This window comes from Hypanus sabinus, chromosome 17 (genome assembly GCF_030144855.1).
Source record: "Hypanus sabinus isolate sHypSab1 chromosome 17, sHypSab1.hap1, whole genome shotgun sequence".
Classification (NCBI taxonomy): Eukaryota; Metazoa; Chordata; class Chondrichthyes; order Myliobatiformes; family Dasyatidae; genus Hypanus; species Hypanus sabinus.
Genome location: NC_082722.1, coordinates 14354339 through 14366374, shown reverse-complemented (window position 1 = coordinate 14366374; position 12036 = coordinate 14354339). Strand labels below are relative to the sequence as shown.

The 12036-nt window shown below is 43.8% G+C and overlaps 1 protein-coding gene across 1 annotated transcript in view; it reads right to left on the bottom strand.

Moving 5' to 3' along the window:
- The window catches only part of LOC132407117 (diacylglycerol O-acyltransferase 1-like), a 112633-nt gene extending 102864 nt beyond the window's left edge, over positions 1-9769 (bottom strand). Inside the window, exon 1 of the mRNA XM_059993411.1 lies at positions 9441-9769. Within this exon, the coding sequence (XP_059849394.1) occupies positions 9441-9595 (155 nt within the window). The 5' untranslated portion in view covers positions 9596-9769. The remainder of the gene's footprint in view (positions 1-9440) is intronic.
- Between the last annotated feature and the right edge of the window lie 2267 nt (positions 9770-12036).

Here is a 12036-nt window from a genome sequence, read left to right as displayed (position 1 = left end):
ATGCCCCCAATGGTCAACATCACCAGACTGACTACATCCTGGTGCAAAGGCCGCACAAATCCAGTGCCAACAGACCGAAGACCAGAACATTCCCAGGAGCTGACGTGGGCAGTGACCATGACCTTGTCATGATGACTATCAGAGTGTGCTTGCGGAGAATCAACAAGTCAAAAAACAGCTGAGATTCGACCTTGAAAGACCCTGCCACCTCTGAAGAATTTCAGGCAGCAACGGGGGGTGGGGGGACATTTGCACCAATACTCCTCCTTGATGAAGACCTGAAGACAACCACAAATAATTTTAACACAGTGATGACGGAAACAGCAAGCAAGATTCTAGGGAAAAACCACCACAAGTCTAAACCATGGGTCACTAACAAGATACTGGACATGTGTGACACAAGGAGGAAATTAACGAAAGATAAAAACACAGCAGAGGGAAGAACAGAATACAGAAAAATCAATAAGGAAATCAGGAGGGAAATTAAGGAAGCAAAGATGGATAGCCAAACAATGTGTGGACATTGAAGACAGCCTCTTCAACAACACAAAGAAGGCATTCCAACTGGTGAAAGTACTTACCAAAGCAAAACAAGCCAAAGTGAACACCAACCAAGACAAAAATGGCAAAAGTCTCACAGAAGAAAAGGAAACATGGAAAGGTGGACAAAGTACTGTTCAGAACTGTACAACTACCAGAGCAAAGAGGATCCAAGCGTGCTGAAAGTACAGGAATCTTCCAATGAGGATGACTATCCAATAATGAGTGAAGAAGTTGAAGCCACAATACGATCACTGAAGTGCAGGAAGTCAGCAGTTGACAACATCCCTGCTGAACTGTGGAAGCATGGAGGAGAGGCTACGATAGACATGCTTACCATCATCTGCAATAAGATCTGGCAGATAGGTGAATGGCCCACACCTTGGACTCAGTCGCTGATCATTGTGCTTCCCAAGAAAGGCAATCTCTAACTCTGCCAGAATTACCATACCATTAGTTTGATCAGCCATGTAAGCAGAATCATCTTGAACAGATTGAGACCTCAGGCAGAAGACATCATTGCCGAGGAACAAACAGGCTTCCGTAAGGGCAGAAGACCACTGAGCAAATTTTCAACCTCTGTGAGAAATACCTTCAGCACCAGAGGGAGTTCTACCACGTCTTCATAGACTTCAAGAAGGCATTTGACAGAGTCTGGCATGTTGCCTTATGGGCCACCATGGAGAAATCCATCAGCTTTACACCAAAGTAACCAGTGCAGTACTCGCTCAGGGCACCATCGGGGAGTGGTTCCATACCTCTGTAGGAGTCCATCAGGGCTGCATCCTCTCTCCCACTCTCTTCAACGTCTTACTGGAACAGATTATGAGTGATGCCCTTGAAAATCATGTGGGCACAGTCAGCATCGGAGGGAGAAACATCACAAACCTAAGATTTGCTGACAACATTGATGGACTTGCAGGAAAAGAGGACGAACTGGCCAACCTACTCAGCCATCTTGACAGAACCTCCACAAAGTTTGGAATGGAATTAAGTGCCGAGAAAACCAAGCTCATGGCAAATGCCAACGGTGCCATCACAAAAGACATCTCAGTCCATGGTCAGAAACTTGAGACAGTGCAGCAATTCAAATACGTGGGGGCAATCATCAGTGATGAAAGATCAAGACCAGAAGTCCTGGTAAGAACTGCACAGACAACGACTGCACTATCCAAACTCAAGACAATATGGAGGGACAGCAACATCACCATGAAGTACAAGATCAGACTCCTGCGTGCATTGGTATTCTCCATCTTCCTGTATGCATGCGAGACATGGACCCTCACAGCAGGATTACAGACGAAGATACAGGCATTGGAAATGAGATGCTATCGCAACACCTTGGGCATCTCCTACTTGGACCACGTCCCAAATGAGCAGGTCCGCAAGACCACCCAGCACCACATTGGCCCTCATGAAGACCTTCTCACAACAGTGAAGAAAAGAAAGCTGAGATGGTACGGCCACGTAACAAGATCCAGTGGCCTTGCAAAGACTGTTCTACAAGGAACTGTGGAGGGGAAAAGAAGGAGAGGCAGACAGAGGAAAAGATGGACGGACAACATTAAAGAATGGACAGGGAAAATACCTGCGGTGACCCTGGCTCTAGCACACAACCGCAACAGATAGAAAAGACTGGTGCAAAGCTTGTCACGACAGCTCCCCGACAACTCCACCAGGAGTTAAGGGTGCAAGGCAAGGCAATAGTAACAGGGATATTGAGGAGCAAATAGGGAAACAGATCCTGGAAAGGTGTAATAATAGAGTTGTCGTGATGGGAGATTTTAATTTCCCAAATATCGAATGGCATCTCCAACAGGAAGGGGTTTAGATGGGGTGGAGTTTGCTAGGTGTGTTCAGGAAGGTTTCTTGACACAATATGTAGATAAGCCTACAAGAGGAGAGACTATACTTGATTTAGTATTGAGAAATGAACCTGGTCAGGTGACAGATGTCTCAGTGGGAGAGCATTTTAGAGATACTGATCATAAATCTATCTCCTTTACAATAGCATTGGAGAAGAGATAGGAACAGACAAGTTAGAAAAGCACTTAATTGGAGTAAAGGGAATTATGAGACTATCAGGCAGGAAGTTGGAAGCTTAAATTGGGAAAGATGTTCTCAGGGAAAAGTACGGAAGAAATGTGGCAAATGTTCAGGGGATATTTGTGTGGCGTTCTACATAGGTATGTTCCAATGAGACAGGGAAGTTATGGTAGGGTACAGGAACTGTGGTGCACAAAGGCTGTAATAAATCTAGTCAAGAAGAAAAGCTTACAAAAGGTACAGAGAGCTAGGTAATGTTAGAGATCTAGAAGATTATAAGGCTAACGGAAAGGAGCTTAAAAAGGAAATTAGGAGACCCAGAAGGGGTCATGAGAAGGACTTGGCGGGCAGAATTAAGGAAAACCCCAAGGCATTCGACAAGTATATGAAGAGCAAGAGGATAAGATGTGAAATAATAGGACCTATCAAGTGTGACAGTGGGAAAGTGTGTATGGAACAGGAAGAAATAGCAGAGGTACTTAACGAATACTTTACTTCAGTATTCACTATGGAAAAGGATCTTGGTGATTGTAGTGCTGACTTGCAGCAGACTGAAAAGCTTGAGCATGTAGATGTTAAGAAAGAGGACGTGCTAGAGCTTTTGGAAAGCATCAAGTTGGATAAGTCGCTGGGACCGGATGAGATGTGCCCCAGGCTTCTGTGGGAGGTGAGGCAGGAGATTGCTGAGCCTCTGGCGATAATCTTTGAATTATCAATGGAGACGGGAGAAGTTCCGGAGGATTGGAGGGTTGTGGATGTTGTTCCTTTATTCAAGAAAGGGAGTAGAGATAGCCCAGGAAATTATAGACCAGTGAGTCTTACCTCAGTGGTTGGTAAGTTGATGGAGAAGATCCAGAGAGGCAGGATTTATAAACATTTGGAGAGGTACAATACGATTAGGAATAGTCAGCATGGCTTTATCAAGGGCTGGTCATACCTTACAAGCCTGATTGAATTTTTTGAGGATGTGACTAAACACATTGATGAAGGAAGGGCAGTAGATATAGTGTATATGGACTTCAGCAAGGCATTTGATAAGGTACCCCATGCAAGGCTTATTGAGAAAGTAAGGAGGCATGGGATCCAAGGAGACATTGCTTTGTGGATCCAGAACTGGCTTGCCCACAGAAGGCAGCGTGGTTGTAGATGGGTCATATTCTGCATGGAGGTTGGTGACCAGTGGTGTGGCTCAGGGATCTGTTCTGGGACCCTTACTTTGTGATTTTTATAAATAACCTGGATAAGAAAGTGGAGGGATGGGTTAGTAAGTTTACTGATGACCCAAAGGTTGGGGGTGTTGTGGATAGTGTGGAGGGCTGTCAGAGGTTACAGTGGGACATAGATAGGATGCAAAACTGACCATAAGACCATAAGACAAAGGAGCAGAAGTCGGCCATTCGGCCCATCAAGTCTGCTCCTCCATTTCATCATGAGCTGATCCAATCTCCCCTTTAGTCCCATTTCCCCACCTTCTCACCTTTGATGCCCTGACTACTCAGATACCTATCAATCTCTGCCTTAAATACACCCATTGACTTGGCCTCCACTACTGCCCGTGGCAACAAATTCCATAGATTCACCACCCTTTGGATAAATGGCTAACTGGGCTGAGAAGTGGCAGATGGAGTTCAACCCAGATAAGTGTGAAGTGGTTCATTTTGGTAGGTCAAATATGATGGCAGAATATAGTATTAATGGCAAGGCTCTTGGCAGTGTCGAGGAGCAGAGAGATCTGGGGGTCCGAGTCCATAGGATACTCAAAGCTGCTGTGCAGGTTGACTCTGTGGTTAAGAAGGCATATGGTGATTTGACCTTCATTAATTGTGGAATTGAATTTAGGAGGTGAGAGGTAATGTTGCAGCTATATAGGACCCTGGTCAGACCCCACTTGGAGTACTGTGCTCAGTCCTGGTTGCCTCACTACAGGAAGGATATGGAAGCCATAGAAAGGATGCAAAAAAGATTTACAAGGATATTGCCTGGATTGGGGAGGATTCCTTATGAAAACAGGTTGAGTGAACTCGACCTTTTCTCCTTGGAGCAACGGAGGACCAGAGGTGACCTGATAGAGGTGTATAAGATAATGAGAGGTATCGATCATGTGGATAGTCAGAGGCTTTTTCCCAGGCCTGAGTTGATGAGGAAGGACAGGCAGGGGACAGAACATAACTGTAGCCAGTTGAAGGGGTTGAAATGTGTCTATTTCAATGCTAGGCGTATTAGGAACAAGGAGGATGAACGGAGCATGGATTAGTACATGGAACTATGATATTGTGGCCGTTACTGAAACTTGGTTGGAGAAAGGGCAGGATTGCATGATGCAGGTCCTGGGGTTCAGGTGTTTTAAAAGGAATAGGATGGGAGGTAGAAAAGCGTGGTGGGGAAAGAGTGGCATTGCTGGTCAGGGATAGTATCACGGCTCTAGAAAGGGAGGACGCTGTAGAGGGAGTGTCCACTTAGTCGGTCTGGGTATAAGTCAGAAAATAAAAAGAGATCAATCACTGTGCTGGGAGTAGTCTATAGGCCCCCAAATAGCCCTCGGGACACCGAGGAGCAGATAAGTAGGCAGATTTTAGAATGGTGCAGGAAATACAGGGTAGTAGTTATGGGTGATTTCAACTTCTCTCATATTGACTGGCATTTCCTGAGTGCAAGGGGGATAGATGAGGATGAATTTGTCAGGTGTGTTCAAGAAAAATTCCTGACACAGTATGTGGACTGACCGACGAGAGGAGAGGCTATACTGGATCTAGTTCTGGGTAATGAACCTTGTCAGGTGACAGTCCTCTTGGTGAGGGAGCACTTTGGTGAGAGTGACCACAACTCCCTTTGCTTCAGCATAGCTATGGAAAGAGATAAAATCAGACGAAATGGTAAAAACTGGGGAAGGGCTAACTTTGAAGAGATGAGGCAGGAACTAGCAAGAGTAAATTGGAAACAGATGTTCAAAGGGGAAAGCACAGAAGTAATGTGGGAGAAGTTTAGGGACCGCTTGAGCTGGGTTCAGGATAGGTTTGTCCCACTGAGGCAAGGAAAAAATGGTAGGAAAACGGAACCGTGGCTGACAAAACACGCAAGGCAACTCGTCAAGAGGAAAAAGGAAGCATATTTTAGATATAAGAAGCAGGAAGTAGAGGGGCTCATGAAAAATAAAGGGTAGCCAGGAAGGAGCTAAAGAAAGGACTTAGGAGAATTTGAAGGAGGCATGAGAAGGCCTTGGCATGTAGGATTAAGGAGAACCCCAAGGCGTTCTATGCGTATGTGAAGAACAGGAGAATGACAATAACGAAGGTGGGACTGCTAAAAGATAAAGAGGGCAACATGTGCCTGGAGGTGGAGGAGGTTAGGGAGGTCCTAAATGAATACCCTTTTTCAGTATTCACAAGTGAAAAGGATTTTGATCAGGGTGAGGTCGAAATAAAGCAGGCCTGTGTGCTAGACAATGTGAAGATTACAGAAGAAGTGCTGGATCTTCTTAAAAACATCAAGATTGATAAATCCCCAGGGCCAGATATGATACACCCCAGGTTGTTGTGGGAATTGAGAGGAGAGATCACTGGAGCATTAGCTATGATCTTTGAATCCTCTTTGGCTACAGGGGAAGTGCCAGAGGACTGGAGAATTGCAAATGTAGTTCCTTGTTAAAAAAGGTAATGGGGAGAAACCCGGGAACTATCAACCAGTGAGTCTTGCATCGGTGGTCTGTAAACTACTGGAAAGGATTCTTAAGGATAGGATCTACGAGCATTTGGAGAAATACAGTCTACTCATGGATAGTCAACATGTCTTTGTGAAGGGAAGATCATGCCTCACAAGCCTGATTGAGTTTTTTTGAAGAGGTAACAAAAGAAATTGATGAGGGGAGGACACTGGATGTAGTCTACATGGACTTTAGCAAGGCACTTGACAAGGTCCCGCATGAGAGACTCATCCAGAAAGTCATGAGGCATGGGATAAGTGGAACCTTGGCTGTTTGGATAAAAAGTTGGCTTAAAGGAAGAAAGCAGAGGGTAGTTGTGGAAGGAAAGTATTCTGCCTAGAGGTTGGTGACTAGTGGAGTGCTGCAGGGATCTGTCCTGGGACCCCAGCTATTTGTGATTTTTATAAATGACCTGGATGTAGAGGCGGAAGGATGGGTGGCACGCAGGTGAGAAACTGCTAGAAAATTCAGCAGTCTAATGAACAAGGAGGCGATTAAAAGAGAGAGAGAGAGGACTCTGACTTGGTTTTGATAACACCTTTAATTGTGACCTTGAGAGAGAGAGTACAGCGCGAGCTGAGAAGTCACCAAGCTTACAGCTCAGAGCGGTTGAGCTAACAGACGGCTGGAATTTTGAATGGAATATAAAAAAGTTGAGGCTTTTGGTCTGATAACGGCAGAGGAGGCACAACACGGGAGAATTACTGAAGCTACCCGAGAAACCTCTGGTGGAGTTTAAGACCACAGAGAGTAGAGGCCATGGACCGATTAATTTTGACCCCTGATTACCAGTGCAGGTAAGAGCTTGCCTGTGGGGGTCTGCTGGTGGTGAATCCGTGCCATGGGTTAGTAGACCATTCCCTAGAAGGGGCTCTGTCCATCTGTGTCTGTGTGGGGTTCACAAGAAGTGACTCTAAAGACTTCGAATGCAAGAACTAAAGCTGCCAACTTACACAACACAAAGTGAACTGAGCTGCTTAAACTTACCTGACACCGCAAGACTGATATCTACCTCTGGGACTAATATCTTTGTATCCACACACACATTTATGGAGATGTATATACACAAAATAGTTTATAACCTGTATCATATTATTTGGTTTTAATGATATTAATTCATAGTAGTAATAAATATAGTCTTAATTTATAGTAAACCAGACTCCAGATGTGTTCCATTTCTGTTGGTCCTTTCAACTTGTCACAGGATTCGTGACATGGGTGAGTAAGTTTGCAGATGACACGAAGATTGGAGGAGTTGTGGATGGAGCTGCAGGTTGTCGAAGGTTACAAGAGGATATCGACAGGCTGCAGAGTTGGGCAGAAAAATGGCAGATGGAGTTCAATCCGGATAAGTGTGAGGAGATGCATTTTGGAAGGACAAACCAGAAGACTGAGTATAGGATTAATGGTCAGTTACTTAAGAGTGTGGATGAATAAAGGGACCTTGGGGTTCAAATCCATACATCCCTCAAGGTCACTGCGCAGGTTGATAGGGTAGTTAAGGCGGCCAATGAGATGCTAGGCTTCATTAACAGGGGGATTGAGTTCAAGAGTAGATAGGTCATGTTGCAACTCTACAAATCTCTTGTGAGACCGCACTTAGAGTATTGTGTTCAATTCTGGTCACCTCATTATAGGAAGGATGTGGAAGCCATGGAGAGGGTGCAGAGGAGATTTACTAGGATGTTGCCTGGTTTGGAGAACAAGTTTAGCAGAGCTGGGACTTTTCTCTTTGGAGCATATAAGAATGAGAGGGGACTTTAAGATAGAGGTCTACAAGATTATGAGAGGCATAGATAGGGTGGATAGTCAGTACCTGTTTCCCAGGGCACCAATAGCAAACACCAGAGGGCATATGTACAAAATTAAGGGAGGGAAGTTTAGGAGAGACATCAGGGGTAAGTTTTTTCACACAGAGGGTTGTGAGTGCCTGGAATGACTTGCCAGGGATGGTTGTGAAGGCTAAAACATTAGGGGTATTTAAGAGCCTCTTGGACAGGCACATGGATGAAAGAAAAATAGAGAGTTATGGGGTAGTGTGGGTTTAGTACTTTTTTTTAAAAGGATTTTATGGGTCGGCACAACATGGAGGGCTGAAGAGCCTGTACTGGGCTGTAATGTTCTATGGTTCTAGGGCTGAAATGGTTGCCTCAAGAGGACACAGGTTTAAAGTGCTGAGGAGTAGGTACAGATATGTCATGGGTAAGTTTTTTTACTCAAGAGAGTTGTGAGTGCATAGAATGGGCTGCCGGCAACGGTGGTGGAGGCGGATACAATTGGGTCTTTTAAGAGACTTTTGAATTGGTACATGGAACTTAGAAAAATAGAGGGCTATGGGGAAGTCTGTAATTTTTAAGGTAAGGACATGTTCAGCACAGCTTTGTGGGCCAAAGAGCCAGTATTGTGCGTAGGTTTTCTATGTTCCTATGTTTTAATAAACACCCAATACTCCAGATTAAATACAGAACTGTTTCAACAAAATAACATTTTAGAAAGATCACACTGGCTTTCAAGTTGTAATTAAGGATGTTAACCTTTAGTTAAGCAAGCTGTTCCCTTTGAATCAGCAAAAGTAATCTAGAAGTTTAAGATGACAAGAGGTTAGAAATAGGGAAACTATTCCCAATGACTAATAACGAGATATCAGAGACTCAAGATCATATATTAAACATTGATAGCGATTTTCTTTACTTTCAGAGAAAACTGTTAGGATGTAAATCCAGAAAAAGTGGAGGAGGCTGACTCCACAAGTAACTTTAAATAGAAATTGTCTGAAGATAAATTTAACACTAGGATTGAACAGAGACAAGAAAATTATCTCTTTCAAAAATGCAATCGACGTCAGATCTTTCTTTCCCATAAGTTTTAATGATCTTCTGGAATCAAAATGACAAATAATAATTGTAAAGAATTTCTCAATGAAAAAAACCCATTAATGGCTAATTGTGTGCACATAAACATACAATATACTGCGAGAGATCAATTGGAAGATGTTTTCCAAGGCAAAGAGAAATTATTAAAGGTTTATTATCAGCAGACTATCATCTAAATTTGATGTTTCTTACTGAAAGTGGGACTTCGGCTATTTTTTGCTAACATTAGTGATGCCAGTGCTCGGGTCTGGCCCTGAGACTACGCGTGTGTACAGTCTCACCACATCTTCCTGCGCATCTCCTCCACCAGATCCTCGTAGAACTTGGACCGCTCGGTGGTTTGGGGCTTCACCCGAACCGAGTGTCTTTGCGTACTCTTCCTTGCTATGTTTGACGATACGCTGGGGGTCTCGGTTTTCCTGTTCGTGTCATCCATTTCACCCTCCCTCACTAGCCTTCACTCCTCCTCGTCTTTTCAAATCCCAACCGACCCGCCGCGCGGCTGGAGCCGGGACGCGCGTGTCCTGACGTCACCTATGATGTCATTTCTCTCTTAGTCCGAGTAGACAACAGCACAGAAACCGGCTCTTAGGCGTATCTAATCGGGACTGAACTGTTATGCTGTCTCTTCCATTGATCTGTACGGGAACCATAGCCCTTCATACCCCTCCCATCCATGTATTTATCCAAACTTCTTTGAAACCTTGAAATTGAGCTCAAAAGCACCACTTCCACTGGTAGCTCGTTCCACACTCTCACGACCCTGAGTGAAGAAGTTTCCCCTCATGTTCCCCTTAAACTTTTCACCTTTCACTCTTAACGCATAATCATCCCACCCAACCTCTGTGGAAAAAAGCCTACTTGCATTTACCCTATCTATAGCCACCATAATTATGGACCTGAACCAGATCCTTCTGCCACACTTCTCAGTGCCCTATCATTCACTGTGCAAGACCTACCCTATCTGTTCCTACCAAAGTGCAACACCTGGCACTTGTCTGCATTAAATTCCATCAGCCAATTTTTCCTGCTGGTCCAGATAGTTTTCCTCACTATCCACTACAATCTTGATGTCACCTGCAAATTTGCTGATCCAGTTCACCACATAATTTTTCAAACCATTGAAATAGATGAGAAACAAAAACAAACCCGGTACCGATCCCTGCAACACAACCCTAGTCACATACTTCCAGTCAGAGAGGCAACCATCTGCTACCACACTCTGGCTTCTCCCACAAAGCCAACGTCTAATCCAATTTACAAGCAACAACTTTCCCGACCACCCTCCCATGCTGAAGTCCACATAGACAACATTCCTTACCTTCATCCACTTTCCTGGTAACTTCCTTGACAAAGTCTGTAAGATTGGTTAGACACAACTTACTAAGCACAAAGCTGTGGTATTATCACTAATCATTCCATGTCTATCTGAATACTCATATATCAAGTCCCTTATAATATCTTCCAATAATCTTCCCACAGCTGATGTCAGGCTCATGGGCCTATAATTTCCTGGTTTATCTTTAGAGTCTTTCTTAAACAGTGGAACAACGTCAACCATTCTCCAGTCCTAGCGTATCTCACCTGCCGAAAAGGATGATTTAAGTATCTCTCCTAGAGCCTCTGCACTTCTGCACTTGCCTCACACAGAGTCTGAGGGAACACCTTGTCAGGCCCTGGGGATTTACCCACACTGATTCACCCCAAGGCTGCAAACACCCCCTCCTCTGTAAGCTGTATAGGGTCCATGAAATTCATGCTGCTTTGGCTCACTTCTATAGACTCTGTGTCTGTCCCCAGGTAAATAAAGATGCAAAACAAAATCCATTTAATATCTCCCCCATCTCTTTTGGCTCCACATATAGATTACCAGTCTGATCTTCCAGAGGACCAATTTTGTCCCTTACAATCCTTTTGCTCTGAATGTATCTGTGGAATCCCTTAGGATTCTTCTTCACCTTGTCTGCTAGAGCAACTTCATACCTTCTTTCAGCCCTCTTGATTTCTGTCTTAAGCGTTCTCTTTCATTTCTTATACTCCATAAGAACATCATTTGATCCTACCTGCCTTTACCTGCTATGTACCTCTTTTTTTAACTAGGTCCTCTATATCTATTGAAAACCAGGTTTCCCTAAAACTGTTATCTTTGCCATTTGTTCTGACAGCCACACTTAAACTTTGAAATCACAAAATTGCACCTTTGAAGGCTTCTCACTTATGAGTACACCTTTCCCAGAAAACAGCTTGTCCCAATCCACACTTGCCAGATCTTTTCTGATACCATCAAAGTTGGCCTTTCTCCAATTTAAAATCTCAACCAGCAGACCAGACCTATCTTTTTCCATAATTACTTTGAAACTACTGACACTACAATCACATAATGATAGTAATGATTGCCGTATGAAATAAAGTCAATGAATTTTTAGCACAGTTACAGTTTGCCAGGCATAATGTTGTAGACATCACTGAATCATGGCTGAAAGAAGAATATAGCTGGAAGCTCAATGTCCAACGATCAAAAGGATATGCAGGAAGGCAGAGGGGTTGGTGTGGCTCTGTTGGTAAAAAAAAAGAAATCAAATCATTAGAAAGAGGTGTCATACGATTGTAAGGTGTAGAATTGTTGTGGATATAGCTAAGGAACTGCAAGGGTACAAAGATCCTGATGGGAGATATATACAGATCCCCAAACAGTCATAAAGATATAGTCTACAAGTTACAAATTGAGATTTTAAAAAATGCATACCAAAAGGGCAATTTTACAATAGCCAAGGGGGATTTCAATACACAGGTAGATTGGGAAAATCAGGTTGGTGCAGGATTCCAAGTGGGAGATTTTCTAGAATGCCTACAAGATGACTTTTTAGAGCAGCTTGT